The sequence below is a fragment of the Salmo salar genome, chromosome ssa27 (assembly GCF_905237065.1).
Source record: "Salmo salar chromosome ssa27, Ssal_v3.1, whole genome shotgun sequence".
In the NCBI taxonomy this organism is placed as follows: Eukaryota; Metazoa; Chordata; class Actinopteri; order Salmoniformes; family Salmonidae; genus Salmo; species Salmo salar.
The window spans coordinates 20,855,255-20,882,377 of NC_059468.1; the positions used below are offsets into that span (position 1 = coordinate 20,855,255).

Below are 27,123 nucleotides of genomic sequence, written 5' to 3' on the forward strand. Positions count from 1 at the left end.
GATATGTATATTTTTTTATAATAAAATATAATAATTGGGCTCAGACTGGGCTGTCAGTTGGGGATCCCTGCCATGCAGTCATAGGGCATATCTCAGGAGTTTCCAGGCTGATTGATCAGTCTTATCACACACACACTCTCTGTGCCCCTTGAACATTCTGCTCTTTAGACCTGATCATCTTGTCATGGTGTACTCCAAACCTGAATCCTCCTGAATAGAGAAATGCACTCAGAGTTCATTGGGGGAGATGGCTGATTAGAGGACTGGCCACCCCTCATAGCCTGGTTCCTCTCTAGGTTTCTTCCTAGGTTTTGGCCTTTCTAGGGAGTTTTTCCTAGCCCCCGTGCTTCTACACCTGCATTGCTTGCTGTTTGGGGTTTTAGGCTGGGTTTCTGTATAACACTTTGATATATCAGCTGATGGAAGAAGGGCTATATAAATAAATGTGATTTGATTACCTTTGATGCCTTTTACCCACTTCAGGTGAAAGAGACTAAAGGTAAAAGTAGGTAGTCTCTCATCTGATGTAAGTGGCAAGCAAGAATTCCTTGGTCAATGAAATATAGTGCTTACTTAGCACATACTAATAGGCTTACAAGCTAAAATCAGTTGTGACTTGGACTAAATGTCATCTCGGGCATCTGAATAAACTTCGGAACCATCCTGTTGGGATGGATGATTTTGAGACACAATAATGAATAATAGGAAAGGATTGATCTAAAACGGAGCAAGAGACAATGGTGATCTAGGAATTAGCTGATCGTAAAAGTTAAGCAGTAAAAGCCTGTCAATCGATATTGGGTCAACGGTGGACCGACACCCTTTGACACAGAAAGCTGTGTTGGCGTTGGTCCTTGGTGTCTGTCTGACCACATCATCCTAGCCAAGTCAAACTGGACAATGGTCAAGGTTCATTTCCTCGCTCTGCTCAGCACCCCTGGAGCCATGCGCTCCAGACTGAACATCCCTACTAACCAGGTTTTATTAATGGCCATTGCACTAAGGGTAACACTCAATTACTCCACTCAAAGTCATTGGATATAAATTCAGTTGTGCCATAGTGCATTTTGATCACATACTGTATTGACCTGCTAGGGAGCTATGAAGAAACTAACAGAGATCTTCCTCAAACTTTCTATCATCTCTATGTATTGTCACCTTGATTCCTGCCTCAGTTGTGAGCTTTCTCTAGACACTGCATGCATTGCTCAGTCCACTTAGTTATAAGGCTCCCTGACTATTTACAGTGCCCCATTCAGCTCTATGCCTCAGTGGAGTGGTTACTAATGCTAAACCACTCATCAGCAGTCTCTTGCTGCCTGGTCTGGATCCAATCTTTCTTACATAACACTAAGACGCTTCGATTTATTTTCGCTGTCCACCGCTCAGTGCTTTTCTCTAGTCTATCACCCCTGAGACCTCCTTCCTGCCAAATACTGTTCCATAGCTGGTGAAACACAGGGGGCTCTTGCTAAATGCAGTCCTCTGACTTGGCTTGCAGTGTCTGTTCTGCTAAATTGCTCATTTTGACAATGACCTTAGTGTTTTTGGAGCTCTGTGTGTGTGGTGTGCTGGACTGGGTCCCAGCAGACAGACTGCGGAGGGAGAACATTTGCCACTGTGGCTGTCAACATGTTTTAGCTTTTTTCTCTGTGTGGCTTGGACAAGGCATCACAAACACACACTGTGTGATACACACTCGCTGTTCCACACACACAGTACACACACATTTTTACATATTACATTTTAGTAATTTAACAGATGCTCTTATACAGAGCGACTTACAGTTAGTGCATTCATCTTAAGATAGCTAGGTGAGACCCATATCACAGGCATAATATGTCATTTTTTCCTTGAAGTAGCTATCAGTGCTCGTGGGGGGTGGGGGGGTGCTGTGTGGATTATTTAACCCCCTAAAGTTGATGTCTGCGCCACAGTGGAAATCTAATTAGCATTTGTAAAAATCCCCATAAAAATCTGTCAATTTAAGCTAGAGATCAGTATGCAACAGTGTGACATCAGCCTACGGCATGTTGCACTTCCACACCTGCGGTGAAAGTGACGGAGCTAGAGTGGTGTTTGTCAAACCATGAGACATGCCAAAATGTGGTCTTTTCATAAAATCGTATGTAGCGTCCGAACGGTTTGGCCTACAAACTACACTGAACAACAATATAAACACCACATGGAAAGTGTTGGTCCCATGTTTTATGAGGTGAAATAAAAGATCCCAGAAATTGACCATACCAACAAAAGCTTATTTCTGTCAAAAGTTTGTGCACAAATTTGTTTGCATCCATGTTAGTGAGCAATTCTCCTTTGCCAAGACAATCAATCCACCTGACAGGTGTGGCATACCAAGAAGCTGATTAAACAGTATGATCACTTCACAGGTGCCCCTTGTGCTGGGGACAATAAAAGGCCAATTTAAAATATGCAGTTTTGTCACACAACACAATGCCACAGATGTCAATTTTGAGGGAGTGTGCTGACTGCAGGAATGTCCACCAGAGCTGTTGCCTCCAACATCATTTTAGAGAATTTGGCAGTATGTCCAACCGACCTCACAACTGCAGACCACGTGTAACCAGTCCAGCCCAGGACCTCCACATCAGGCTTCTTCACCTGCTGGATCATCTGAGACAACCACCCAGACAGATGATGAAACTGTGGGTTTGCACAACCTGATGAATTTCTGCTCAAACTGTCAGAAACCGTCTCGGGGAAGCTCATCTGCGTGCTCGTCGTCCTCACTAGGGTCTTGACCTGACTGCAGTTTGTCATCGTAACCACTTTCAGTGGGCAAATGCTCACCGATGACCACTGGCAAGCTGGGGAAGTATGCTCTTCACGATTGAATCCTGGTTTCGTGTGGGTGAGTGGTTTGCTGATGTCAATGTTCTGAACAGAGTGCCCCATGGGGTGGGGTTATGGTATGGATAGGCATAAGCTACGGACAATGAACACAATTGCATTTTATCAATGACAATTTGAATGCACAGATTACTGTGACGAGATCCTGAGGCCCATAGTCATGCCACTCCTTCTCCATCACCTCAGGTTTCAGCATGATAATGCACAGACCATGTTGCAAGGATCTGTCCACAATTCCTGGATGTTGAAAAAGTCCCAGTTCTTCCATGCCCTGCATACTCACCAGACATGTCACCCATTGAGCATGTTTGGGATGCTCTGGATCGACATGTACGACAGCGTGTTCCAGTTCCCGCCAATATCCAGAAACTTCGCTTAGCCATTGAAGAGCAGTGGGACAACATTCCACAGGCAACAATCAACAGCCTGATCAACTCTATGTGAAGGAGATGTGTCGCGCTGAGTGAGGCAAATGGTGGTCACACCAGATACTGACTGTTTTGCTCTAGGACGCCCTCAGGCCTCACAATACTCATCTGAAGGTCCCCAGGTACCATTTGAAAAAATGAATGGAAGTACAGTATATATGGAGACTGTTTAGTGCCAAAAATATGGGGTTAAATACGTCAAGATGTTTTAATGTTTCCTCATCTTTCTTATATCTATCAGATATAGGACCGATACTTCAGAACAAACTTCCTTTAGATGTTTTTGGGGGGGAGTATGTGTTGTTCCATGTAGGGAATATGTTAATCAATGTGTTTGTATAGGCTAGCAGCAGTAAGGCCCAAAAACATTTTTCATAAAATATTTGTGTTATATTTTTGGGATACTTCAAGGGGTCTTACAATTCAAAAACAAATAGCTAAATGATCATTGGTCTGACCTTCTTAAAACAATCCTCCCCCCCCCCCCCCCCGAAAGGTGCTGCCCCACCTATGCACTCACACTGGTCCCTTCTAGTGCTGGTGGCTTGTCAACCAGTACAGAGGGAAGATTAGGGTTCTGCCCCAACATTAGTTGGTATGGGCTGTAACTCTGCTGTGCTAGCTTCAGGGGAAAGCTGGTTCCACCACTGAGGTGCCAGGACAGAGAAAGAGCTTTGACTGGGCTGAGCGGGAGCTGCCCTCTCGTAGGTGTGGGAGGGCCAAGAGACCAGAGGTGGCAGAGCGGAAGTGCTTGTGTTGGGGTGTCAGGTTTTAGCATAGCCAGAAGGTAGGGAGGGACAGTTCCTCTTGCTGCTCCATAGGCAAGAACAGTGGTCTTGTAGTGGATGCGAAATTGGAAGCCAGTGGAGTGTGCGGAAGAGTGGGGCGACATGGGAGAACTTTGGAAGGTTGAACACCAAGCGGGCTGCAGCGTTCTGGGTAAGTGCAGGGGTTTGATGGTACAAGCAGGGAGCCCAGCCAACACACACAGTGCACTCGCTTGGTGTGCCACACTCTCGTGGTGTCACACAATAGGGTTACACAGCAGTACGTTAGTCTAACGGGCCTCTCAGTTTTGGACCCACTAAGGGATCAGGGGCCAGATTCTATTTTGTATGTGGGTCTGCACTGTTTCACCACCTGTGGTCTCTGCCACCATGGAGACGGGCCTTTTGTTAGCCAGAATCCCATTACGTCATTGGACCAGACAATGATTGTGTCTGTGTATCTTTGTGCATCTATGCCTACGTTTACACAGGCAGCCCAATTCTGATATTTTTTTTCTGAAAAAGATCTTATGTGAAAAGATCTGATGTGATTGGTCAAAATACCTATTGGTGGGACAAAGATCAGAAATGCACTGCCTGTGTAAACAGCCTATGTGTGTACCTGTCTCCAAAGCCACTTAGTTGGTGAGTGCATACATTTGTATTATGTTGATCCCTGCGGGAATTGAACCCACTACCTTGGCAGTGCTAGCACCAGTCTTGCATACTGAGACACACTTCGTATACGTGTCTGTGTCCACATGGGCAAGTTAGTTTATGTGGTGATATGATCAGAGTAATTGAGAGAAGTTGGATAGGGGTCAAGAAGAGAAAATGTGGGTTGTGATCTGGTCACGCTACAGCTCCACGCTCAACAGGTCAGAGCCTTGGCTGACACAACTAGAGTATAAGTGAGTCAATATTGGCAAAGAAGTGGCATGGAACAGAGCACAGGGTTACTGGTAGGGGAAACGGATCCTCGACATGTCTGTCATATCACTGTGTGATAGCTAAATCTTTACAGCTATTTTTGGCTGTGATCACTTTATTATTTATTTTTTAATTATCCCCTTATCCTTTTGTGAATTCATACCGTTTTGGTACATCTTGTTTTGTGGTTTTTATCCATCTGTAGACATCATACAGCTTTATTACCTGTTGGTGTTTTCTCAGTGATTACGACCTCCTTGGTATTGTGAAATAAGAACAGGGTTCAAGTAAAGGTGGAAGTGTTTTGACTTTGAGCCATGTCATGAACAGTCCGATGCTTTATAAAGAGGTGTGATGGGAACACTTTATGCATGGCTTTCCCCATCAGTACTGGTGGTGGAACCATACCAGTGTTTGCTGCATGGCGCTCAGATATCTTCCTGTCTACAGCTTCCAGGAGTGGCCTACATTTGCTGAATAAGGTGTGCTTAGAGCAGGGCTAGAGCAAAAGCCTGCATACACAGTTCCAAAAGGGAAGTCCACTGCTTTGTTATGCTGAACCCTCACAGCATAACATCCACATTGCTTTTATTAAGACTTCTAACATTCTAACAAAACACAATAAGTGTTGTACAGCTCTGTTACATAGTTCAGAACTTGTTATACAGTTTGATAGCTTATCTATCACCACCTTTATGTAGCCAGAGATGAAATCCAACATAATCCCCTTTTGGCTAATCTAAAATGCTAATGAGATGCTAATGAAATCAGAAGAGAGAAAAAACTGTCGTGTAGAGAACCAGAATGGTATTACTTAGCCTGGTTGTCCACTTAAACTGACCACAATGCATCATGTTATGTAAAACTCTGACCACCTTCAGCACCTCTCTCTCATTGGTTGTTCTGTTGTCTGCATATTTCTATTTGACTGGAGAGGGAAGAAATGGGGCCTAGTTAATTTATTTCCGTTTTCGAGCGAATGAGAGAGCTAGAGAGCCTGGAAGCTGTGGGCTATATGAAGCTTTGAAATACACATTTATATTCTATCCCTGCTTGCAGTGCACCCATATCTGTGTATTTTATTTACTGAAAATAAATGAAGTGTTGTAACACTATTTGAAATGCAAAACTGAGAACCTGTAGGGGCCTCTGTGACCAACATGGAGACACGTTTGAGTACTATTTGCTGAAGTGTCTGTGTAAAAAATGATATTACACATATTGTTTTATATTATTATTATTATTACATCTTATATCTCAACTTTAGTTTTAATAATAGCTTATTTTGTAGAAGAGAAAAGATCAATCTCATCATCATCATGTACACTTCTCCTTTTCATAAAGAGCACCTACATGTGAGTTGCTACGGTGTTTGAGTTTTTTCACCAACTCAATGAAAATAAATCCTGTGTACCACTTGTGTAACCTTCTGACCTGTTTCAGAGGTGTCAAACATAAACCAATAGATTAGGAGTTTTAATAGAAAAATCGAATTTTAGGGTTTTGATGTGGATTAAGTGTTTTATAACCTGTTGGAAGTAATATTCCTTATAACACAAAGGGATTATATTAGTCTGCATTTTACATGTGAAAGCCTGTATTGAGAGCTCTGATTTTGAGAGCTCTTCTCTCTGTAGACTGTAACCATTGTAAGCATGTATTATAATGTAAAATAGATCGCATCCGATCTGAAGTCCTCTTCAAGGACACAGTGGAACATGTGCACTGAAGGTTAGAGCCACGCCCCCCTGGCGTTTAACGCGAACGCCGCTGCAGCACCAGCACGCCACCGGCCAGTTCCTCTAGGCGAGCTGACCGGTGTGGACAGTACCTGAATATTCAGCCATCACCTAACACCAGTAGGCTTCATGATATAAATGGAGTGTGACAGACAGCTAAACGACTAAATAATTGGACCTGCTGTTTTGTGCGTATGTTCTATCTATTTTAATCCCGAAAGAACTGTCTTTTGCATGTCTGAACAGGAGTCGATCTATCACACTGTAGGCTACTTTTACACGTTGCGCTCCTGCTGCTGTGGTGCTGCTGCCTTCGCCTCTCTGTCCGGTCTACCCGTGGTCTAGACTGTTCCAAGGCCCGGTGGATTGACCTGCCAACTGAGCCGCAGCCATGGGAGGGAATTTGGGGTGCCACCGCTCGATCCCCAAAGACCCGACGGATTTCAGCAACAGCAAGCGCAAGTTTAGCGCCGCGTGCAACTTCAGCCACATCCTCGTGAACCAGGAGCGGTTGAATATCAACACGGCCACCGAGGAGGAGCTGATGACTCTACCAGGAGTGAACCGCACGGTAGCGCAGAATATCGTGGAGTATCGGAACTGCATTGCGGGATTTAAAAAGGTAGAGGACTTGGCTCTCGTGAGCGGAATCGGTGCCGGCAAACTGGAGATTATCAGACTGGAAATATGCGTCTCGAGCAGGACGAGTTCGTCCCAACACTCGCCGTCGTCTCTGCGTAAAGACTTCGAACCCCACCTGTCATGCACAGGTATGAACATCAACACCGCCACACCGGCGCAGCTCATGAGCATCCGTGGCATCACGGATAAAATAGCGAAGAACATAGTAGAATACCGGATGGAAAACGGTCCGTTTAAAAGCATCGAAGACTTGGTGAGGGTCAATAACATAAACTCATCTCTATTGGACAAAATTCGCTTTCAAGTGTTCGTAGAGCGTTCCAGAACACCTTCCACCAATACCAACGGGGGGTTGGTTTACACCACCAAGTCTCACCCGAGCCCCACATCATTCAGTCTCCGGAGTGAAGACATGGAGCTTCCACCCGGGGGGCCGACTCGGATCATGTCTGTGCGGCCCAACGTGGAGCCTCCGCCGGGGATGCGGGACGGGAAAGCGGTGGTCAGGGTGGCTACCTGGAACCTCCAGAACTGCTCTTGTGAAAAGGCCAACAACCCGGGCGTCAAAGAGGTCGTGTGTATGACATTGCTTGAAAACGAGTAAGTATTGATCTGTACCCTACTGACAAACTGTCTATTTTATAGACGTAAATTGTCCATTAGACATTGTATATTATATGCCAATGTATGGTGATCAAATCACATTTAATTTGTCACTTCCACCGAATACAACAGGTGTGTACCTTACTGTAAAATGTTTAAGCCCTTAACCAAAGTGCAGTTCAAGAAATAGTTAAGAAAATATTGACTAAATAAAATTAACACAAAATAACAGTAAGGAGGCTATGTACAGGTTAGTTAAGGTAATTTGTACATGTAGGTAGGGGTAAAGTGACTATGCGTACGTATTAAACAAAGAGTAGCAGCAGTGTAAAAACGTGTTGTGGGGTGGGTGTCAATGTAATTAGTCCAAGTGGCAGTTTGATTAATTGTTCAGCGGTCTTATGGCTTGGTGGTAGGAGCCTTTTGGACCTAGACTTGGTACGCCGGTACCGCTTGCCATGCGGTAGCAGAGAGAAGTCTGACTTGGGTGACTGGATGTTCCATCTGTGCTAAAAAAAATAAGTGTACATGCGAAACATGGCCAGTGCATGACATGACACCTGTAGTCCCAATAGATTTGTTAGATAAGGGAAGTGCTTGTCACTTGTTTTGTGTCCCTGGGGGAAAACACATCTGCAGGTGGTAGAGAACAATCACACTGTGGGATGAACTAATGTAGCCTGACTGGACTCTCAGGATGGTTCCTAAATGAGGTACTGCCAGGTGAACACCTATCACAGACCAGGTAAACTGTGTTAAGGGAGAGAGCAGTCTGATCAGTAGTCTCGTTAGAAAGCCAGACCCTTAACTCACCACTGTGTTCAGCTTTATTTATCGATAGGAGACGAGTCGTTGAGTGTTTGGTCTTCGGTGGCTTTGATTGTCCCCAGGGCTACTCACAGAGACATTCATGAACTCACACTCTCTTCCTATGTGGGCAGTGGGTGTGACTTCCCCAGTCGACTCAGTGCCTTAGCACTGTGTGTGTTTTACACTGAACACAAATATTAACGCAACATGTAAAGTGTTGGTCCCGTGTTTCATGAGCTGTGCACAAATGTGTTTACATCCCTGTTTAGTGAGCATTTCTCCTTTGCCAAGATAATCCATCCACCTGACAGGTGTGGCATATCAAGAAGCTGATTAAACAGCATGATCATTACACAGGTTCACCTTGTGCTGGGGACAGTAAAAGACCACTAAAATGAGCAGTTTTGTCACATAACACAATGCCACAGATGTGTCAAGTTTTGAGGGAGCGTGCAATTTGAATGCTGGCTGTGGGAATGTCCACCAGAGCTGTTGCCAGAGAATTTAATGTTCATTTCTCTACCATAAGCCGCCTCCAACGTCGTTTTAGAGAATTTGGCAGTACATCCAACCGGCCTCACAACCGCAGGCCACGTGTATGGTGTCGTGTGGGTGAGTGGTTTGCTGATGAGAACGGAGTGCCCCATGGTGGCAGTGGGGTTATGGCATGGGCATAAGCTGTGGACAATGAACACAATTGCATTTTATCAAAGCCAATTTAAATGCACAAAATTACTGAGATCCTGAGGCCCCTTTTTATTTATTTAAGGAATCTGTGCCCGACAGATACATGTCTGTATTCCCAGTCATGTGAAATCCATAGATTAGGGCCTAATTAATTTATTTCAATGGACTGATTTCCTCACATGAACTGTAACTCAGTAAAATCAATGAAAATGTTGCATTTATATTTTTGTTCAGTGGGTTGTCTTCTATAGTCCCCAGATTAGGACAGTGTGACGCAGCAGTGAGTCTAGAATGTCTTTCTGGGCCTCCTCATTGAGAGGGGGACACATTCCACCTGGTGGTGTTAGGACACAAACACACACGGTGTGTGACAGACTGAAACGCAGTGGCGGCTGCTGATTGGCTGAATACCCGCGGTGCGAGGTGGTTGTAGTTGTTAACAACGCAGCATGACAGAAATATGATGCCAAGTTTTCAAACTACTGCTAGTTTCTTTGAGGAGATGTGTGTGTATAAAGTGACAACAACACCATATCATCACCTATTTCACTTTTTCATGTCAAACCAAATGACCACTGCAGCGCATGCTGACACTGTTTTGAACAGATTAGATTATACTATTATAAACAAACTACCAGTTTCTGAACGAATGAATTCACCAGGGAGAAAGCAATAAGCATGCAGATGCAATAAGTGAAAACGCATGATCTAACTGGGGATGGCTAGCTAACATGTTACAGAGCATGATGCGCTAGCCAGTTAACGTTCATTCTGAAATAACCTCAAATTCCCGAGTTAGTCAGATATAAGATTAGGACGCTCCCATGCCAATTTCAATTCTTACTAGCTAGTAAGCTACCAGCTAGCTACACTGAGTGTACACAACATTAAGAACATCTTCCTAATATTGAGTTGCACCCCCCCCCCCCCTTTTTCCCTCAGAACAGCCTCAATTCTTCAGTGCATGGACTCTATTAGGTGTTGAAGGCATTCCACAGGGATGCTGGCCCATGTTGACTCCAATGCTAACCACGGTTGTATTAATTTGTCTGGATTTCCTTTGGGTGGTGGGCCATTCTTGATACACACGGGAAGCTGTTGAGCGTGAAAAACCCTGCAGCTTTGCAGTTCTTGACACAAACTGGTGTGCCTGACACCTACTACCATACCCGGTTCAAAGGCACTTACATTTTTTGTCTTGTCCATTCACCCTCTGAATGGCACACATACACAATCCATGTCTCTATTGTCTCAAGGATTAAAAATCCTTCTTTAACCTGTCTCCTCCCCTTCATCTACACTAATTCAAGTGGATTTAACTGGTGGCATCAGTAAGGGATCATAGCATTCACCTGGTCTGTCAAATAAATAATTCCTCAGTGTATCTATTTTTTTAAATAAAAGATGTTTACAATTGGTAAAAAAAACTATCACAGGTGGGGCGCCGCCCCTTATGGGCGGGTTGCCGCTACTGAAACCACTTCCGTCAGTCAAACATGTTATGGTAATTTTGGCACCTAGAGTCAAATCCTCCGCGCGGTCCCAAATCCAGTCTCATGAGAGTACTGTCATCATGCATACAGCACATGATCCTGTCACTTAATGCAAGAAAGAACACCAAATAAAATACTGCCCACCCTAGTCTCAAACAGTACAGTCTCTCACACACACATTCACACACAGTTGTGTTTTACTCAACTTGTGCGGAGACAATTGGTTCCCATTAAAAATCATTTTTTGTGACCTTAACCCCAAACCCTTAAACTTATCCCTAATTCTAAACCAAAATATAAGCCTAAAAATAGCAATTTTCCTTGTGGGGACCTGCAAAATGTCCCCACTCAAATTAGTTTAATTACTATTCTTCATGTGAGGACTTCTGGTCCCCACAAGTATAGTTAAACGTGTGTACACACACGTAAAAGTCCTACAGGCACAGCAATCAGAGAAAACAAAGCCCTTTCCAATGATTGACCACCTTTAGCACAGTACTTTGACCCCCAGATACTTCTCTTCCTCCTCTGAACTGGTTTGTACGTGAAAGTTCTTTCTAAAGCGGTGATACTTCCCCTGGCTGTCCCTCCCTTTTCCTGTGTTCTGTCAGATTATAGGTGAGTGTTATGGCTGGGGACATTGAGGCACAGGGACGGAGGAAGGTGGAGGGAGAGGGATACTAAGGGGAGAGGAGGTGGAGAGAAATGGAGGTGCATGGGAGAAGGGGAGCGGTGTTGTCTGTTTGCTTAGCGCTCAGCTGTGGAGCGAAATATCACAGGCTATCACATACTTGAGTTTACAGTACAAGCTGGGGCGTGTTGTCTTGGCCTGCCTCCAGCTAGCACAGGGAGCGAGTTACAGGAGTTCAATGAACTCCGCTCTGCACCACACGGAATCAAAGGTTAGACTCAGACAATTGGCTACCAGTCCCACCAGCCAGCCTGACGCAGTCTTCGGGGTGGGGGGGGGCGACGACGACGACAACACCCCCCAACCCACCTGCCACCCTAAACACATTCTCTTACCCCAGGTCAACCTCTACAGGGTTAGTGGAAAAGGGCTTCCACGGTTTAAATGGGTCTGAACTGACTTTATCTACCGAGTAAACCACCCCAACTCCCCCACCCCAAGGCATTTCTGACACACTCAGGACGGGTGTGGATTAGAGACCTGTTGGAATGTGTTCTAATCTTCATCATTAATGAGGTTCGCCATTACAACCCTGACAGTATTTCTAATCAAAATCGATTCGACCAGACTGACCCGATAACAGAAACAATGTGTTCTCTGTTGATCTGTATGGACATGATCTGATAAAGGAAAATCAGATCAGCGTTGCTAGTTAGCTATTCTAAAGTCAATCGATCAATTTCGTAATGCAATCATCCAATGATTCCCATCACCACACAATCTCTGGACAAGATCTTCTCGACTTCTAAACAGATTACCGGTATTACAGATCAACTGGGTTTTCTCGCTTCTAATGTTGAAGAAGCATGTTCTGTATTGGGTCATTCCATTTGATTTGTAATCACTTTTTGACTGCACCCCTTTTTGATTTGAACAGCTTTCCATACATATTTGCCCATGGAGGAAGTGGTCAGAAAGGGATTTTTTGGGGGACCTGAATGCCAAAACATTTAGGAGATAGAGGTGCTCAAAGTTGACCCATTTTGCATACCCATACCATGAGACATCCATGTCTTCATCACGGTAAAAGATACATGTTTGATATAATTTAAAAGCTTACAAACAGGATTGCCAAACGATATATTTTTTTAACCCTTTATCCAATGCCGTTTAAGATGAGGGAGGACTTTTTTTTTTCATGAGCATGGCCTAATTTCTATTACAGCATATTGGATAACTCTCATTCATATTCAATGAACCCAGTTCAATGTAACAGCGATAGGTTTAGGCTACTACATGATACTCTAATTTTCTGTTACTGTACAGTCAGTTACACCAGAGGGCCCCGGGGGCAATAAATTAGTAATACCAAAAGCTTACCTTGACTTGGAAGAGTTCCAGTGTTATGTTGGAAAGCGATAGCCAGCTAGCTAACATAGCATCCCTCTGTTTGACCAGGGTGTTCCAGTAGGCTAAACTAGCTCGCTGCATTTGCTAAGTATCTCTCTATTTCTCTCTTGCTTCATTTTGGAAGGAATTAATTTGTTGAACTATTGTCTTTCTCTCTTTGAGTCAACTACTCACCACATTTTACACACTGCAGTGCTAGCTAGCTGTAGCTTATGCTTTCTAGAGTCCACCCAATCAGGATCAGAGAATGACCTGTCAGTTCATGCTGCAAGAGCTCTGTAAGTCTATGGAAGGGGGTGAGAACCGTGAGCCTCCTAGGATTTGTATTGAAATCAATGTACCCAGAGGAGGACGGAAGCTAGCTGTCCTCAGGCTACACCATGGTGCTACCCTATAGAGTGTTGTTGAGGCTACTCTAGACCTTCATTGCATAATAGTGTGTTTTTAATCAATTATTTGGTGAAGTGATTATATTTAGTATAGTTTTATCTAAAAAGGGTAACTTTTTAATGCTTAAATATTCATATTTTTATGAAATTCACTTAGGATGGTCCTCGCCTTCCTCCTCTGAGGAGCCTCCACGGCTTGTAACGTCAATTATCTAAACACGTCAACTCAGATTTGTTTCAATTTAGCATATGTTGTAGCTTAGACCCTATTTTACATAATCTGAGGTCAATTTAAATGTGAATATCTGTCTTTCTTTTTCAGTAGATTTTCTATGGAAGATTGACAGTATTTAAAACAGATATTCCCATTTAAATGAACATTCTCTGATGTGTGGTCCTCCAACTGTCTTTGTGCTACCATTTTGAAAGTTGAAATATCAACTTTCTCATTTTAGTACAGCCAAGACATGACACCCACCCTGTATTCAAGAGCATGCTATGTCTCAACTGATGACGGGCACAATACAAACACCTCGACGTAAAATAGGGTCTAAGCTACAACATATGCAGAGTTGACACGTTTTTAGATCATTTACGTTAAGTTCAAAAATGTATTTTATTCTCAAGAAATTATAAAATAGTTTGATAAGCCTTTTAAATGATATCAATCTCAACCATTTATATTTTCCAGTGATGAAGACATGGAGGTCTCATGGTAGGGTGGGTAATGGAAAATGGGTCAAATTTGAAGACTTCTATTTTCTAATTGCTTTGGCATTCAGGTCCAAAAAGTCATTTTCTGATCTTCTCCCATGGGCAAATATGTATGGCAAGTTTTGTTTAAAACAAAAGGGATTCTGTCAAGTGATTGAAATCAAATGGAACAACCCCATTTAGCAGGCCTGTTCTAGCTGACATGCCCTTAACCCAGACGATAAGGGAATGATGTTGGTAAATGTGTGCATGCCTGAAGGACATGGCTAGTACAGATCTCACCTACTGAAGCTCCTTTGTTACCCATCACAGCACTCGCATTTCTCTCTACCAATCTAGCTGGCCAGCTTTTCCGTGTGTGAACACTTACAGCTTCCAGCCTGCTGCAGTGGTTGAGATTTTACCTCCTCAACCCACACCTCAGTCCTGACCCAGCAGGTCTGAATTCCAAGCAGGGAGGCGGGTGTTCAGCGCCCGGGGGTTGGGTGGTGTTGGCGCTGCCTACCTGCCACTAACCATGTTAATCCCTGTCCTAGTGCGTGATGGGAAGGTCTCATCTACATCTCACCCGCAGCAGCAGGTCTGTTCCCCCGACTCACAGAACGGAGCAGACTGACTGCCAGAACAGACGTCATGACTGTGCTGGACTCTGCTACTATGGTACACACCCTCTGTGTATCCCAATCAAATCCGGAGCTATCAGAGAGGCACAGTTTCTCTCTCAGCCCCGTCAGCGTATTGTGTGTGTGTGAGAGAGAGTGACTCGGGATTGATGCTGAGGTCATGTGTGTTGTTGGGAAGGTTGTGCTCTGTGTGTGTGGCTGACGCTGAGTGTTAAGAGCACAGAGGGAGAAGTCGCTCATGTGGAAAATTCCATTAGGACAGCAGTTTGTGACCGACAGAAGGACAGACCGTGAATGAGAGGCATTACCCAGAAAACACTGCTTCTGTCAGTGCCAGGACGGGTGTCATCGGGCCCAGTCCCTCTAACTGTAATCCAAAACCAGTCTACACTGATACACCATCTCACAAACCAGCCTGCACTGATACACCATCTCACAAACCAGCCTGCACTGATACACCATCTCACAAACCAGCCTGCACTGATACACCATCTCACAAACCAGCCTACACTGATACACCATCTCACAAACCAGCCTACACTGATACACCATCTCACAAACCAGCCTACACTGATACACCATCTCACAAACCAGCCTACACTGATACACCATCTCACAAACCAGCCTACACTGATACACCATCTCACAAACCAGCCTACACTGATACACCATCTCACAAACCAGCCTGCACTGATACACCATCTCACAAACCAGTCTGCACTGATACACCATCTCACAAACCAGCCTGCACTGATACACCATCTCACAAACCAGCCTGCACTGATACACCATCTCACAAACCAGCCTGCACTGATACACCATCTCACAAACCAGCCTGCACTGATACACCATCTCACAAACCAGCCTGCACTGATACACCATCTCACAAACCAGCCTGCACTGATACACCACTATCTAGTACAGTACCCTCTGAGACAGGATTAGTCCAAGGTGACCTAGGCGTTGCAGCTCATTACTTTTAGTTTACACAATTATAGTATGTCTTGTCAGATTTATTATAAGTACAGACTCTGTTTCCTTCATTGTGTATTCATAGTGTGTATGTGTAGTTGTCCTCACCAGGTAAATCATTCTAAGTGTCTGCGTGACATTGGTTATTTTCTTCATTGTAATGATGACGTTGAGGCATTCCAGTTTCTCTGAGTCGCATATAGTGTGGCTCTGATATCTCTGTTTCTCTGCGGCAGTGTGGATCTTTGTATGACCTTTGCTGCAAGCCCCCTCCATCCTTTTACGTGTGTGTGTGTGTGTGTGTGTGTGTGTGTGTGTGTGTGTGTGTGTGCTCGTGGTCTCTCACTTTGTACATTTGCAGTAGAGCTTTTTTTCTGTCATTATTTGTCAATTTTTTCAGTGCCTGCCTTCGTTTGTTAACCTGCCCATCCTGTTGAGCTGTGAGGACGATTTTGAGGAATTTGAACAGGCTATCCTGTCACACACACACACACACACTCTCCTGTATGGTCATGGTCACATCAGGCCCTTTCTCTGCACTGTGGCCAGGTCACCTGTGGTCAGTGCAGGGGAGGAAGTGGAGCCTCTGATTGTGTGATCACACCTACAGAGGGGAAGGGGAGTCGTCATCCTCCTACAGAGCTCCGGCTCCAGACCTGTTTCTATTCACAATCACTGATTCCACACTTCCTGTTTTGATAAGAGACCACGTATCTATCTCTCACAATCTATTATGAAATAATTAGTGTGTTAGGGTAGGGTGGAAAACTAGTGTGGTGGGTAAACAAAAGCATCAAACCATTTTGAAGATGGCAACGAAAGCGTCTGTATTTGTAGGATAAAATAAATGCTTCTGAAGTGCTGGATTTGGGAGTGTTCCTTTTTGCAAATGGGTCCATTGTACATTGTAATAATTTGTCTCCTTTTACTATCAGTCTATATACGACTGTGAAATAGTCTCGTCTCTGGGTGGACTCTCTTGTCTGTTATCAGTTCAGCCTGTCGTCTGTCTTTTTATGTTCTTCATTTCATCCCCTCCTTCTTTTTATGGACGAGGTGTTCCAGTGAACCTCCTCCACCTAATCCTTCCCGCGCAGGGCAGACTGGGAGGCTAATGTTGACATGTGCATTGTTTCCATTTATATTAGCAGATGCTCTTATGCGGCGTGGCATAAAGGGTCAAAGTCAGAACAGACTCGGCAGCAGTGTTGCGTAATGTGCTGTAATAACCGCTGGGAAACCACCGACCTACTGAGACGTGTTGAGAGTAGCAGGGAACTAACCCTGCTATACCCAAGGTCACCAGGCCACTTCTCCATTCACATCCACGGTGACTGAGCTGTATGCTGGAATTACAATCAATCTAGGTGTCCTGTCTGCTGATACATATTCATGTACTAGAGCCCAGGTCACCATACCCTAGCTCAAGACCAAAAAATGGAAAAGTAGGCCTTAAAAAACTAGACTAAAATCATTACAATCACAATTAAAATGCAACGGCTGTTTAGCGTAGTGAAAGGATTACTTCAGGACAATGCGGAGCATAGCTCGGCGAGAAGCTGCCAGCCTGCACGCATTTCTCACATTTTTAAGAAAGCAGAAGCGGAGACGGTGCCGACAGTTTGCTTTGCCGGTGTTGTGCCGAAAATCTCCCCCCCCTGCCAGAATTCTACCCCCCTTCGCGTGAACACACACTCAATTCTTCATTGCAGCGGCTTTCTTGCTAGTTGAGATTTCTGCTCTTCACTCCGTTGTCAGTTTATCCTACATTTCACTGATCTTAGTAGCAGAAAGCATTTTTTTTTATTTGTGTCCATCAAGGCAGCTGTCAATGATCACGTTAGGCTGCATTTTATTACATTTTTTAATGTCGGTTTGATCGCGGGGTAGGCACTAGTAATGTCTGCAGTTTTCGGTTTGGCTATTTGTTTCAACTGTATTAGCCTATAAATAAATCTCTTTGTCAAAATTTGTCTTCTCTCTCCCATGTCTTATTCGACTAGAGTTGTTCTGAAATGTTTGCTTGCCTACATTTTACTCCCTCTATGTTTAATATAACACACAAACATGAATTATTCATTTTGGTTGCCTATCCTGACGTGAAGTTTGTTCTATAGAAATTATTTGACTCTGTGTGCTGGCAAGGCCAATTCTCCCCCCCCCCTTCTATCTTGGAACTGCAAGGCCTGGCACCCTTCACAATTTTGGTAGCTCATGTTGAGCGTGTGTGTGTGTGTGTGTGTGTGTGTGTGTCAAAGTATTTGACTCTATCCACAAAATTAAGGAAATTACTTCTAAGATTTTCGGCGCCACCTGTCAGTTGTTTAGGCCGTGAGCCGATTGCTTTGAATTTGATGTCGGCATTTGAACTCTGAACTCGGCCTTGTAAACCTACTAGCCTAACGGCCAGCTGTTTTATGCAGCTAAAGTAAATTGAATTGACCTTGCCAAAATTATAAAATTACTCCTGTCTATACAAAAAACACTACACCAGAGAGCATGATTTAGGCCACAGAGGATCATTAGCTTCTTTTAAAAAATGGCTATGGATTTTATGAAATTCACATGTCCAGGACATAATCTAGAGTCGGGTAGTGTGCAATCTGGGCAGCGTGCGCAGCATTTCAAATGGCTGATTTGTTGATTTGCGGCTGTCAGTGAAAGCATCTTAAATAAGCCTATCGCAAGATTTCAAACCATGAAGAAACTCAAACCTGTTTCTTTTTCTTTAGGCTATCAAAATCCTCAACTCCCAATAGGCTACTGTTCGCTCAATAGCTTATTTCATTGGCACTTGTTCTCAACTGGCCTACTTGATTAAATAAAGGTGAAATAAAAAAATATCCCCGTGAGTCCTTTCTCCTGGAATTTAGTTTAGTTTTTTTGGTGACAATTTCCTCGAGGCTAGATGGACGTCATAGCCAACAGTATGTGTCTCCCCTTTTTCATAGGCCTCGGTTAGATTGACTGACTGCATTCTAGACAAGGCCATTTTTCATAGGCCTCGGTTAGATTGACTGACTGCATTCTAGACAAGGCCCTTTTTCATAGGCCTCGGTTAGATTGACTGCATTCTAGACAAGGCCCTTTTTCATAGGCCTCGGTTAGATTGACTGCATTCTAGACAAGGCCCTTTTTCATAGGCCTCGGTTAGATTGACTGACTGCATTCTAGACAAGGCCCTTTTTCATAGGCCTCGGTTAGATTGACTGACTGCATTCTAGACAAGGCCCTTTTTCATAGGCCTCGGTTAGATTGACTGACTGCATTCTAGACAAGGCCCTTTTTCATAGGCCTCGGTTAGATTGACTGACTGCATTCTAGACAAGGCCCTTTTTCATAGGCCTCGGTTAGATTGACTGACTGCATTCTAGACAAGGCCCTTTTTCATAGGCCTCGGTTAGATTGACTGCATTCTAGACAAGGCCCTTTTTCATAGGCCTCGGTTAGATTGACTGCATTCTAGACAAGGCCCTTTTTCATAGGCCTCGGTTAGATTGACTGCATTCTAGACAAGGCCCTTTTTCATAGGCCTCGGTTAGATTGACTGACTGCATTCTAGACAAGGCCCTTTTTCATAGGCCTCGGTTAGATTGACTGACTGCATTCTAGACAAGGCCCTTTTTCTATTAATCCCAGTTTGTCAGTGTCAGCAAAGCAGCCTACCCTGTCATTTTTTGCGGTACTATAGATTCTGCTGGATTGTCAGCTATGCGGCGCCAACTCATTTTGGACCGTTACTAGCCCCTACATTTGTCACATACCTTTATTGTGTCTGACTTCATAACTGCTATCCCAACAGGTTTTATTCATTCATGGAGGACATGTGGGCCACAGCAACCTCATTTAGCTGCCTCCTTTTTAGTGGGTGGGGGGGGGGTTTATCACCTAGCACATAGAGAGCCTCATCACAATAGGCATAAAATACACTAGTCTACATGTTTTTTTTCGCCCAGAGAAAAGTCATTTTTCACTGCCTTAGATTTAATTATCTAATTAAAGTTAATCAGCCTTGATCAATACTGTGGACAGAGGGCCATAAAACGCTGTACTTGGTTGCTATGGTGACCGAGGATGTGCAGTGCAGTTATGCGTGACGAGACATACCCACACAGAGGGGAAGTGTGTGTGTGTGTGTAATCCCACCTGTGAAATAGGCCAGTGTTTTTTTATTTTTATTTTTACCTCTTCTGTTACAACTGTAGTCCATAGTCTAAGCCCTCTGAAGTTACCTTTTTTATTTATTTTTTGTTAACTGCTATTACCAAATTAGGTTTCTCTGGGGTTAATTTAAAAAGAAGTCTGAGTCAGTGAACCAATGAGGAATATTTAGTTTGCTCATTTAGTTAATAGTCAGCAGTTGTGTGGATCTGAGTGTGTTAGGGGGAGTTGAGAACAGTGTGTGTGCAGCAGGATGGAGCGAAAGGAGGACCGAGATGGGGGAGAGAGAATAGTGCTTATGCTTTGCCATTTTTTTTATCACGCTGACTAGTGGGCTGGAAAAACAATTAGAAAGTAAACAGATGAATGTTTATGGGCTCGTAAACTAGGTGCCACCCCATCTCTGCACCAATGTGTTTGTATGTCCAATCTCCTGGGCTTGCAGTCCAAAGTCTACTCTACCCCTCTCTGCTTTTCTCTGCATAACAAATGTTGTATGCATCCGAAATGGCACCCTATTCCCTAGTGCACTACTTTGGATGAGAGCCGCTGTGTATAGTGCACTATGCAGGGACAATAGTATGCCATTTAAGACACAGGGAAAAGAGTCATCTTATGTGTTGTAGAATCAGGAGGATCCTGGATGTGTAGGGAGGCCCTCTGTGTTAATAATGCAGTGGCCTCTCCTCTCTATTACCAGAACTGGTGTATATACTACCCTATCATATGGCTAATAACACAAAAGTCAGCTTCGATAACAGAGACAATTCTCTGTTTTATTGATGCATCCATGTCTCTCTCTCTCCCTCTCCAGCATCAAGTTACTGGCAGTCCAAGACCTGGTAGATCGGGAAGCCCTTGACAAGGTACAGTGTAGCAATCCCTTTCTTCACCTACTAGAACAAATAACTTATTGATTTGGGGAGCAAAGTTCTGTGTATCGATTAGTCCACAGTACGGAATCTTTATGTGCGTGAAAATTATGAGATGCTCTTGTCATTAAAAACATGTAGAGAACCTCCATAGTAATTTCTCTCGCTTACCCACTTAACCTTCTGTTCTTTCTCAATTATGCACAATTCTTTCTCGCGCTCTTTCTTCCCCTCTATCTCCTGCTTTTTCTCCTTCTCTCTTTCTCTCTGCCTCCCTCTCTCTCTTTCTCTCTCTTTCTCTCTCTTTCTCTCTCTGCCTCTCTCTGCCTCTCTCTGCCTCTCTCTTTCTCTTTCTCTCTCTGCCTTTCTCTTTCTCTCTCTTTCTCTCTCTTTCTCTCTCTGCCTCTCTCTGCCTCTCTCTGCCTCTCTGCCTCTCTTTCTCTTTCTGCCTCTCTCTGCCCCTCTTTCTGCCTCTCTCTGCCCCTCTTTCTGCCTCTCTCTGCCCCTCTTTCTGCCTCTCTCTGCCCCTCTTTCTGCCTCTCTCTGCCCCTCTTTCTGCCTCTCTCTGCCCCTCTTTCTGCCTCTCTCTGCCCCTCTTTCTGCCTCTCTCTGCCCCTCTTTCTCTCTCGCTTTCTCTTTCTGCCCCTCTTTCTCTCTCGCTTTCTCTTTCTGCCTCTCTCTTTCTCTCTGCCTCTCTGCCTCTCTCTGCCCCTCTTTTTCTCTCTCTGTCTCTTTCTCTCTTTCTGTCTGCCTCTCTCTTTCTCTCTTTCTCTCTTTCTCTCTCTGCCTCCCTCTCTCTCTCTGCCCCCCTCTCTCTCTCGCTTTCTCTCTCTGCCCCTCTCTCTCTCTGGCTCCCTCGGTGTAAACTATATTCTATTTCCAGGCTTAAATTTAGAGTGAACTTGTGAGGCCAGTCTCCTGTGCTTTCACCGCTATAAATAAGTCGGTGGTTGCTATGTGTAGAGAAAGGGTGTATTCTTTATGAGAGTGAGGAGATAGGGGATGCTGCCCTGGAAGACTAACCTGCTTCTCTATTACTGAATGTTATGTAATGTCCTCAACCCATTAGGGTTCTCTATGTATGTCTGCGCTCTACTTTGGTCATGAGGTTAGGATAATGTAGCTGTGGACAGAGTCAGAGAAGCTCCTCTCTAGGGACTGCCTGATGTACGATAATGAAGCAATATGAGACTGATGTCTGGTGAACATGCACTCAATTAGTTAAATAGATCTATACATTTCAGATCTAGTCTGAAGATCATTTGTGTGTTTACAAGTATAATGCGTTTCAGAAAGTATTCAGACCCCTTGACTTGTTCCTTTTGTAATGTTATCATAACATCAATCGACACAATGCTATTCTAAAATTGATTAAATGTTTTTTTTTCTTTTCCCGTCATCAATCTATACACAATACCCCATAATGACAAAGCAAAAAGTGTTTTTTAAACAATTTGGCTAATTATTAAAAAATAGAAACCTGAAATATTACATTAACATAAGTATTCAGACCCTTTACTCAGTACTATGTTGAAGCACCTTTGGCAGTGATTACAGCCTTGAGTCTTCATGGGTATTTAATTTAAACTTTTTAAAATTTAACCTTTATTTAGCTAGGCAAGTCGGTCACCAAATTCTTATTTACAATCAAGGCCTACACCGGCCAAACCCGGACGATGCTGGGCAAATTGTGCGCCGCCCTATGGGACTCCTAATCACGGCCAGTTGTGATACAGCCTGGATTCGAACCAGGGTGTCTGTAGTAGAGGTCGACCGATTAATCGGAATGGCCGATTTTAATTAGGGCCGATTTCAGGTTTTCATAATCAGACCTTTATTTAACTAGGCAAGTCAGTTAACACATTCTTATTTTCAATGACGGCCTAGGAACAGTGAACTGAACTGCCTTGTTCAGGGGCAGAACGACAGATTTTTACCTTGTCAGCTCGGGGATTCGTTTTTGCAACCTTCCGGTTACTAGTCCAACGCTCTAACCACCTGCCTTACATTGCACTCCACGAGGAGCCTGCGTGGCAGGCTGACTACCTGTTACGCGAGGGCAGCAAGAAGCCAAGGTAAGTTGCTAGCTAGCATTAAACTTATCTTATAAAAAACTATCAATCTTAACATAATCACTAGTTAACTACACATGGTTGATATTACTAATTTATCTAGCTTGTCCTGCGTTGCATATAATCGATGCGGTGCCTGTTAATTTCTCATCGAATTACAGCCTGCTTCGCCAAACAGGTGATGATTTAGCCCAGTCAAAACTGTTCACTGCTCTGGCACCCCAATGGTGGAACAAGCTCCCTCACGACGTCAGGACAGCGGAGTCAATCACCACCTTCCGGAGACACCTGAAACCCCACCTCTTTAAGGAATACCTGGGATAGGATAAAGTAATCCTTCTACCCCCCCCCCAAAAACAAAAAAACAATATACAGCTGTACTATTGTAAAGTGGTTGTTCCACTGGATATCATAAGGTGAATGCACCAATTTGTAAGTCGCCCTGGATAAGAGCGTCTGCTAAATGACGTAAATGTAAATGTTAGCCCTGTCGATGCACCAATGTGTACCTAACCATAAACATCAATGCCTTTCTTAAAATCAATACACAAGTATATATTTTTAAAACTGCATATTTAGTTAATATTGCCTGCTAACATGAATTTCTTATAACTAGGGAAATTGTGTCACTTCTCTTGCGTTCCGTGCAAGCAGTCAGGGTATATGCAGCAGTTTGGGCCGCCTGGCTCATTGCGAACTGTGTGAAGTCCATTTATTCCTAACAAAGGCCGTAATTAATTTGCCAGAATTGTACGTAATTATGACATAGCATTGAAGGTTGTACAATGTAACAGGAATATTTAGACTTAGGGATGCCACCCATTAGATAAAATACGGAACGGTTCCGTATTTCACTGAAAGAATAAACGTTTTGTTTTCGAAATGATAGTTTCCGGATTCGACCATATTAATGACCTAAGGCTCGTATTTCTGTGTGTTATTATGTTATAATTAAGTCTATGATTTGATAGAGCAGTCTGACTGAGCGATGGTAGGCACCAGCAGGCTCGTAAGCATTCATTCAAACAGCACATTCGTGCGTTTGCCAGCAGATCTACGCTGTGCTTCAAGCATTGAGCTGTTTATGACTTCAAGCCTATCAACTCCCGAGATTAGGCTGGTGTAACCGATGTGAAATGGCTAGCTAGTTAGCGGGGTGCGCGCTAATAGCGTTTCAAACATCACTCGCTTTGAGACTTGGAGTAGTTGTTCCCCTTGCTCTGCAAGGGCCGCGGCTTTTGTGGAGCGATGGGTAACGATGCTTCGAGGGTGGCTGTTGTCGATGTGTTCCTGGTTCGAGCGAGGAGAGGGACGGAAGCTGTACTGTTACACTGGCAATACTAAAGTGCCAATAAGAACAGCCAATAGTCAAAGATATATGAAATACAAATCGTATAATAGCTACAACTTAAAACTTCTTACCTGGGAATATTGAAGACTCATGTTAAAAGGAACCACCAGCTTTCAGATGTTCTCATGTTCTGAGCAAGGAACTTAAACGTTAGCTTTTTTACATGGCACATATTGCACTTTTACTTTCTTCTCCAACACTTTGTTTTTGCATTATTTAAACCAAATTGAACATGTTTCATTATTTATTTGAGGCTAAATTGATTGTATTGATGTACTATATTAAGTTAAAATAAGTGTTAATTCAGTATTGTTGTAATTGTCATTATTACAAATAAATAAAAAGCATCGGCCGATTTTAATCGGTATCGGCTTTTTTGGTCATCCAATAATCGGTATCGAGATGCAGTGCCTTAGACTGCTGTGCCACTCGGGTATGACGCTACAAGCTTGGCACATCTGTATTTGAGGAGTTTCTCCCATTCTTCTCTGCAGATCCTCTCAAGCTCTGTCAGGTTGGATGGGGAGAGTTGCTGCACTGCTATTTTCAGGTCTCTCCAGAGATGTTCAAGTCTGGGCTCTGGCTGGGCCACTCAAGGACATTCAGAGACTTGTCCCGAAGCCACTCCTGCGATGTCTTGGCTGTGTGCTTAGGCTCTGTGTCCTGTTGGACGGTAAACCTTTGCCCCAGTCTTAGGTCCTGAGGACTCTGGAGCAAGTTTTCATCAAGGATCTTGCTGTACTTTGCCCTGGTCATCTTTGCCTTGATCCTGACTAGTCTCCCAGTCCCTGCCCCTGAAAAACATTCCCACAGCATGATGCTAATATCCGAGATAAAACAAACCCGTGAGGTTGACGGAATTATCCGTAGAGCTCCAAGACAGGATTGTGTCGAGGCACACATCTGCGGAAGGGTACCAAAAAATGTCTGCAGCATTGAAGGTCCCCAAGAACACACTGGCCTCCATCATTATTAAATGAAAGAAGTGCTGCCGAGATTGTTCCCCACATCTGTGCCTCGACACAATCCTGTCTTGGTGCTCTATGGACAATTCCTTCGACCTCATGGCTTGGTTTTTGCTCTGACATGCACTGTCAACATGGGACCTTATCTAGAGAGGTGTGCCTTTCCAAATCATGTCCAATCAATTGAATTTCCCACGGGTGGACTCCAATCAAGTTGTAGAAAAATCTCAATGATGATTAATGGAAGCGGATGCACCTGAGCTCAATTTCCAGTCTCATAGGAAATCGTCTTTTTACATTTGCAAAAATGTCTAAAAACCTGTTTTCACTTTGTCGTTTTGGGGTATTCTATGTAGATTGCTGAGGAATTTGTTTTATTTAAGAAATTGTAGAATAAGGCTGTAACAAAATGTGGAAAATGTCCAGGGTCTGAATATTTTCAGAAGGCACTGTATGTTGGCATTGGAGATTATTATGAACCCTGTCTAGGTCCTAAGCCAGTGTCTGTAAATTATATTTAAGTAATAAGGCCCGAGGGGGTTTGGTATATGGCCAATATACCACAGCTACGGGCTGTTCTTAGGCACGACGCAAAGCCATATACCACAAACCCCTGAGGTGCCTTATTGCTATTTTAAGCTGTTCACCAAAGTAATTAGACCAGTTAAAAAAAATACATGTTTTGATATACCAAAATTGGCTGTCATCCAATCAGCATTCACGGCTCGAACCACCCAGTTTATAATGTTGTTTATATCAGTGCTGGAGCAGACTTTTAGTAACAGCTGTAGGAGCTGTTTGGGATGAGAGGGAGAGAGATGAGCCGCCCGTCTGTCGGTCGGTCTGTCTGGTACGGTATGTGAGGCGCTCCTGGAGAGAGAACTAGGTTGACAGAGCAGAGCTGCTGTCTCTGAGAGTGAGAGTTCTAGAGCGAAAGCTCCTCTCTGAAGAGAGGGATTGATCATTTCTTTCTAAAAAAAGAGAGGAAAGGAGAGAGAGAGAGAGAGAGAGAATGAAGGTGAGAGGAAGATATTCTTTCCTAAGGCAGAGAAGAGAGCTGGATTGGAGGATGCTTTATAAAGAGAAATGATCCATCTCGCTATTTCGCTTTCCTCATCTTCTACAGATACAATTTTCCCTCCCTCTATCGCTGCAGTACAGGCAGCCAGTGAGTCACGAAGTGTGAGTGTGAAATCAGAACCATTATGTCCAAACCCACAGGCTCCTCAAGCTCCCAGAAATGGTCTCAGTCACGACTCCAACATCACACCGGTCTTCCTTGACTTTTCCCTCCATTCCTCAACTCCCTGTAGAGATTTAACTGCCCACTGGAATTTCCTAACTTGCAATATTCCGTAATATTCAAAAACTGAAATGACCTTTTCTGGTTTCATAACTTGCAGTGGAGAGTTCCCCCATGATCAGACAAAACAAGATATAACTGTAAATACAGGCCTACATGGGAGTAACATTAAAATCTCAAAATACATACACTGAGTGTACAAACATTAACGGTACCTACTCCTTCAATAACAGACTGATCAGGTGAATCCAGGTGAATCCAGGTGAAAGCTATGATCCCTTATTGATGTCACTTGTTAAATCCACTTCAATCAGTGTAGCTGAAGGAGAGGAGACAGGTTAAAGACGGATTTTAAGCCTTGAGACAATTGAAACATGGATTGTCTATTTGTGCCATTCAGAGGATGAATGGGCAAGGGAAAAAGGTTTGTGTCAAGAACTGATTGACCGATAAAGATTAGAAGATGAGACTGGGAGATGAATGAGAGGGATAAAGTGAGTGGTGGACCGGGGGATTGAACTGCTGCCTCCAGGACAATACAGTGGGGCAAAAAAGTATTTAGTCAGCCACCAATTGTGCAAGTTCTCCCACTTAAAAAGATGAGAGAGGCCTGTAATTTTCATCATAGGTACACTTCAACTATGACAGACAAAATGAGAGAGAAAAATCCAGAAAATCACATTGTAG

General features: G+C 43.8%; 1 protein-coding gene across 1 annotated transcript in view; it reads left to right on the forward strand.

Annotated features, from left to right (window-relative positions):
- The first annotated feature begins 6,771 nt into the window (after window positions 1-6,771).
- LOC106588677 (endonuclease/exonuclease/phosphatase family domain-containing protein 1) overlaps window positions 6,772-27,123 on the forward strand; it is a 30,265-nt gene continuing 9,913 nt past the window's right edge. Inside the window, exons 1-2 of the mRNA XM_014177903.2 lie at window positions 6,772-7,980; window positions 20,688-20,739. Coding sequence (XP_014033378.1) covers window positions 7,130-7,980; window positions 20,688-20,739 — 903 coding nt within the window. The 5' untranslated portion in view covers window positions 6,772-7,129. The remainder of the gene's footprint in view (window positions 7,981-20,687; window positions 20,740-27,123) is intronic.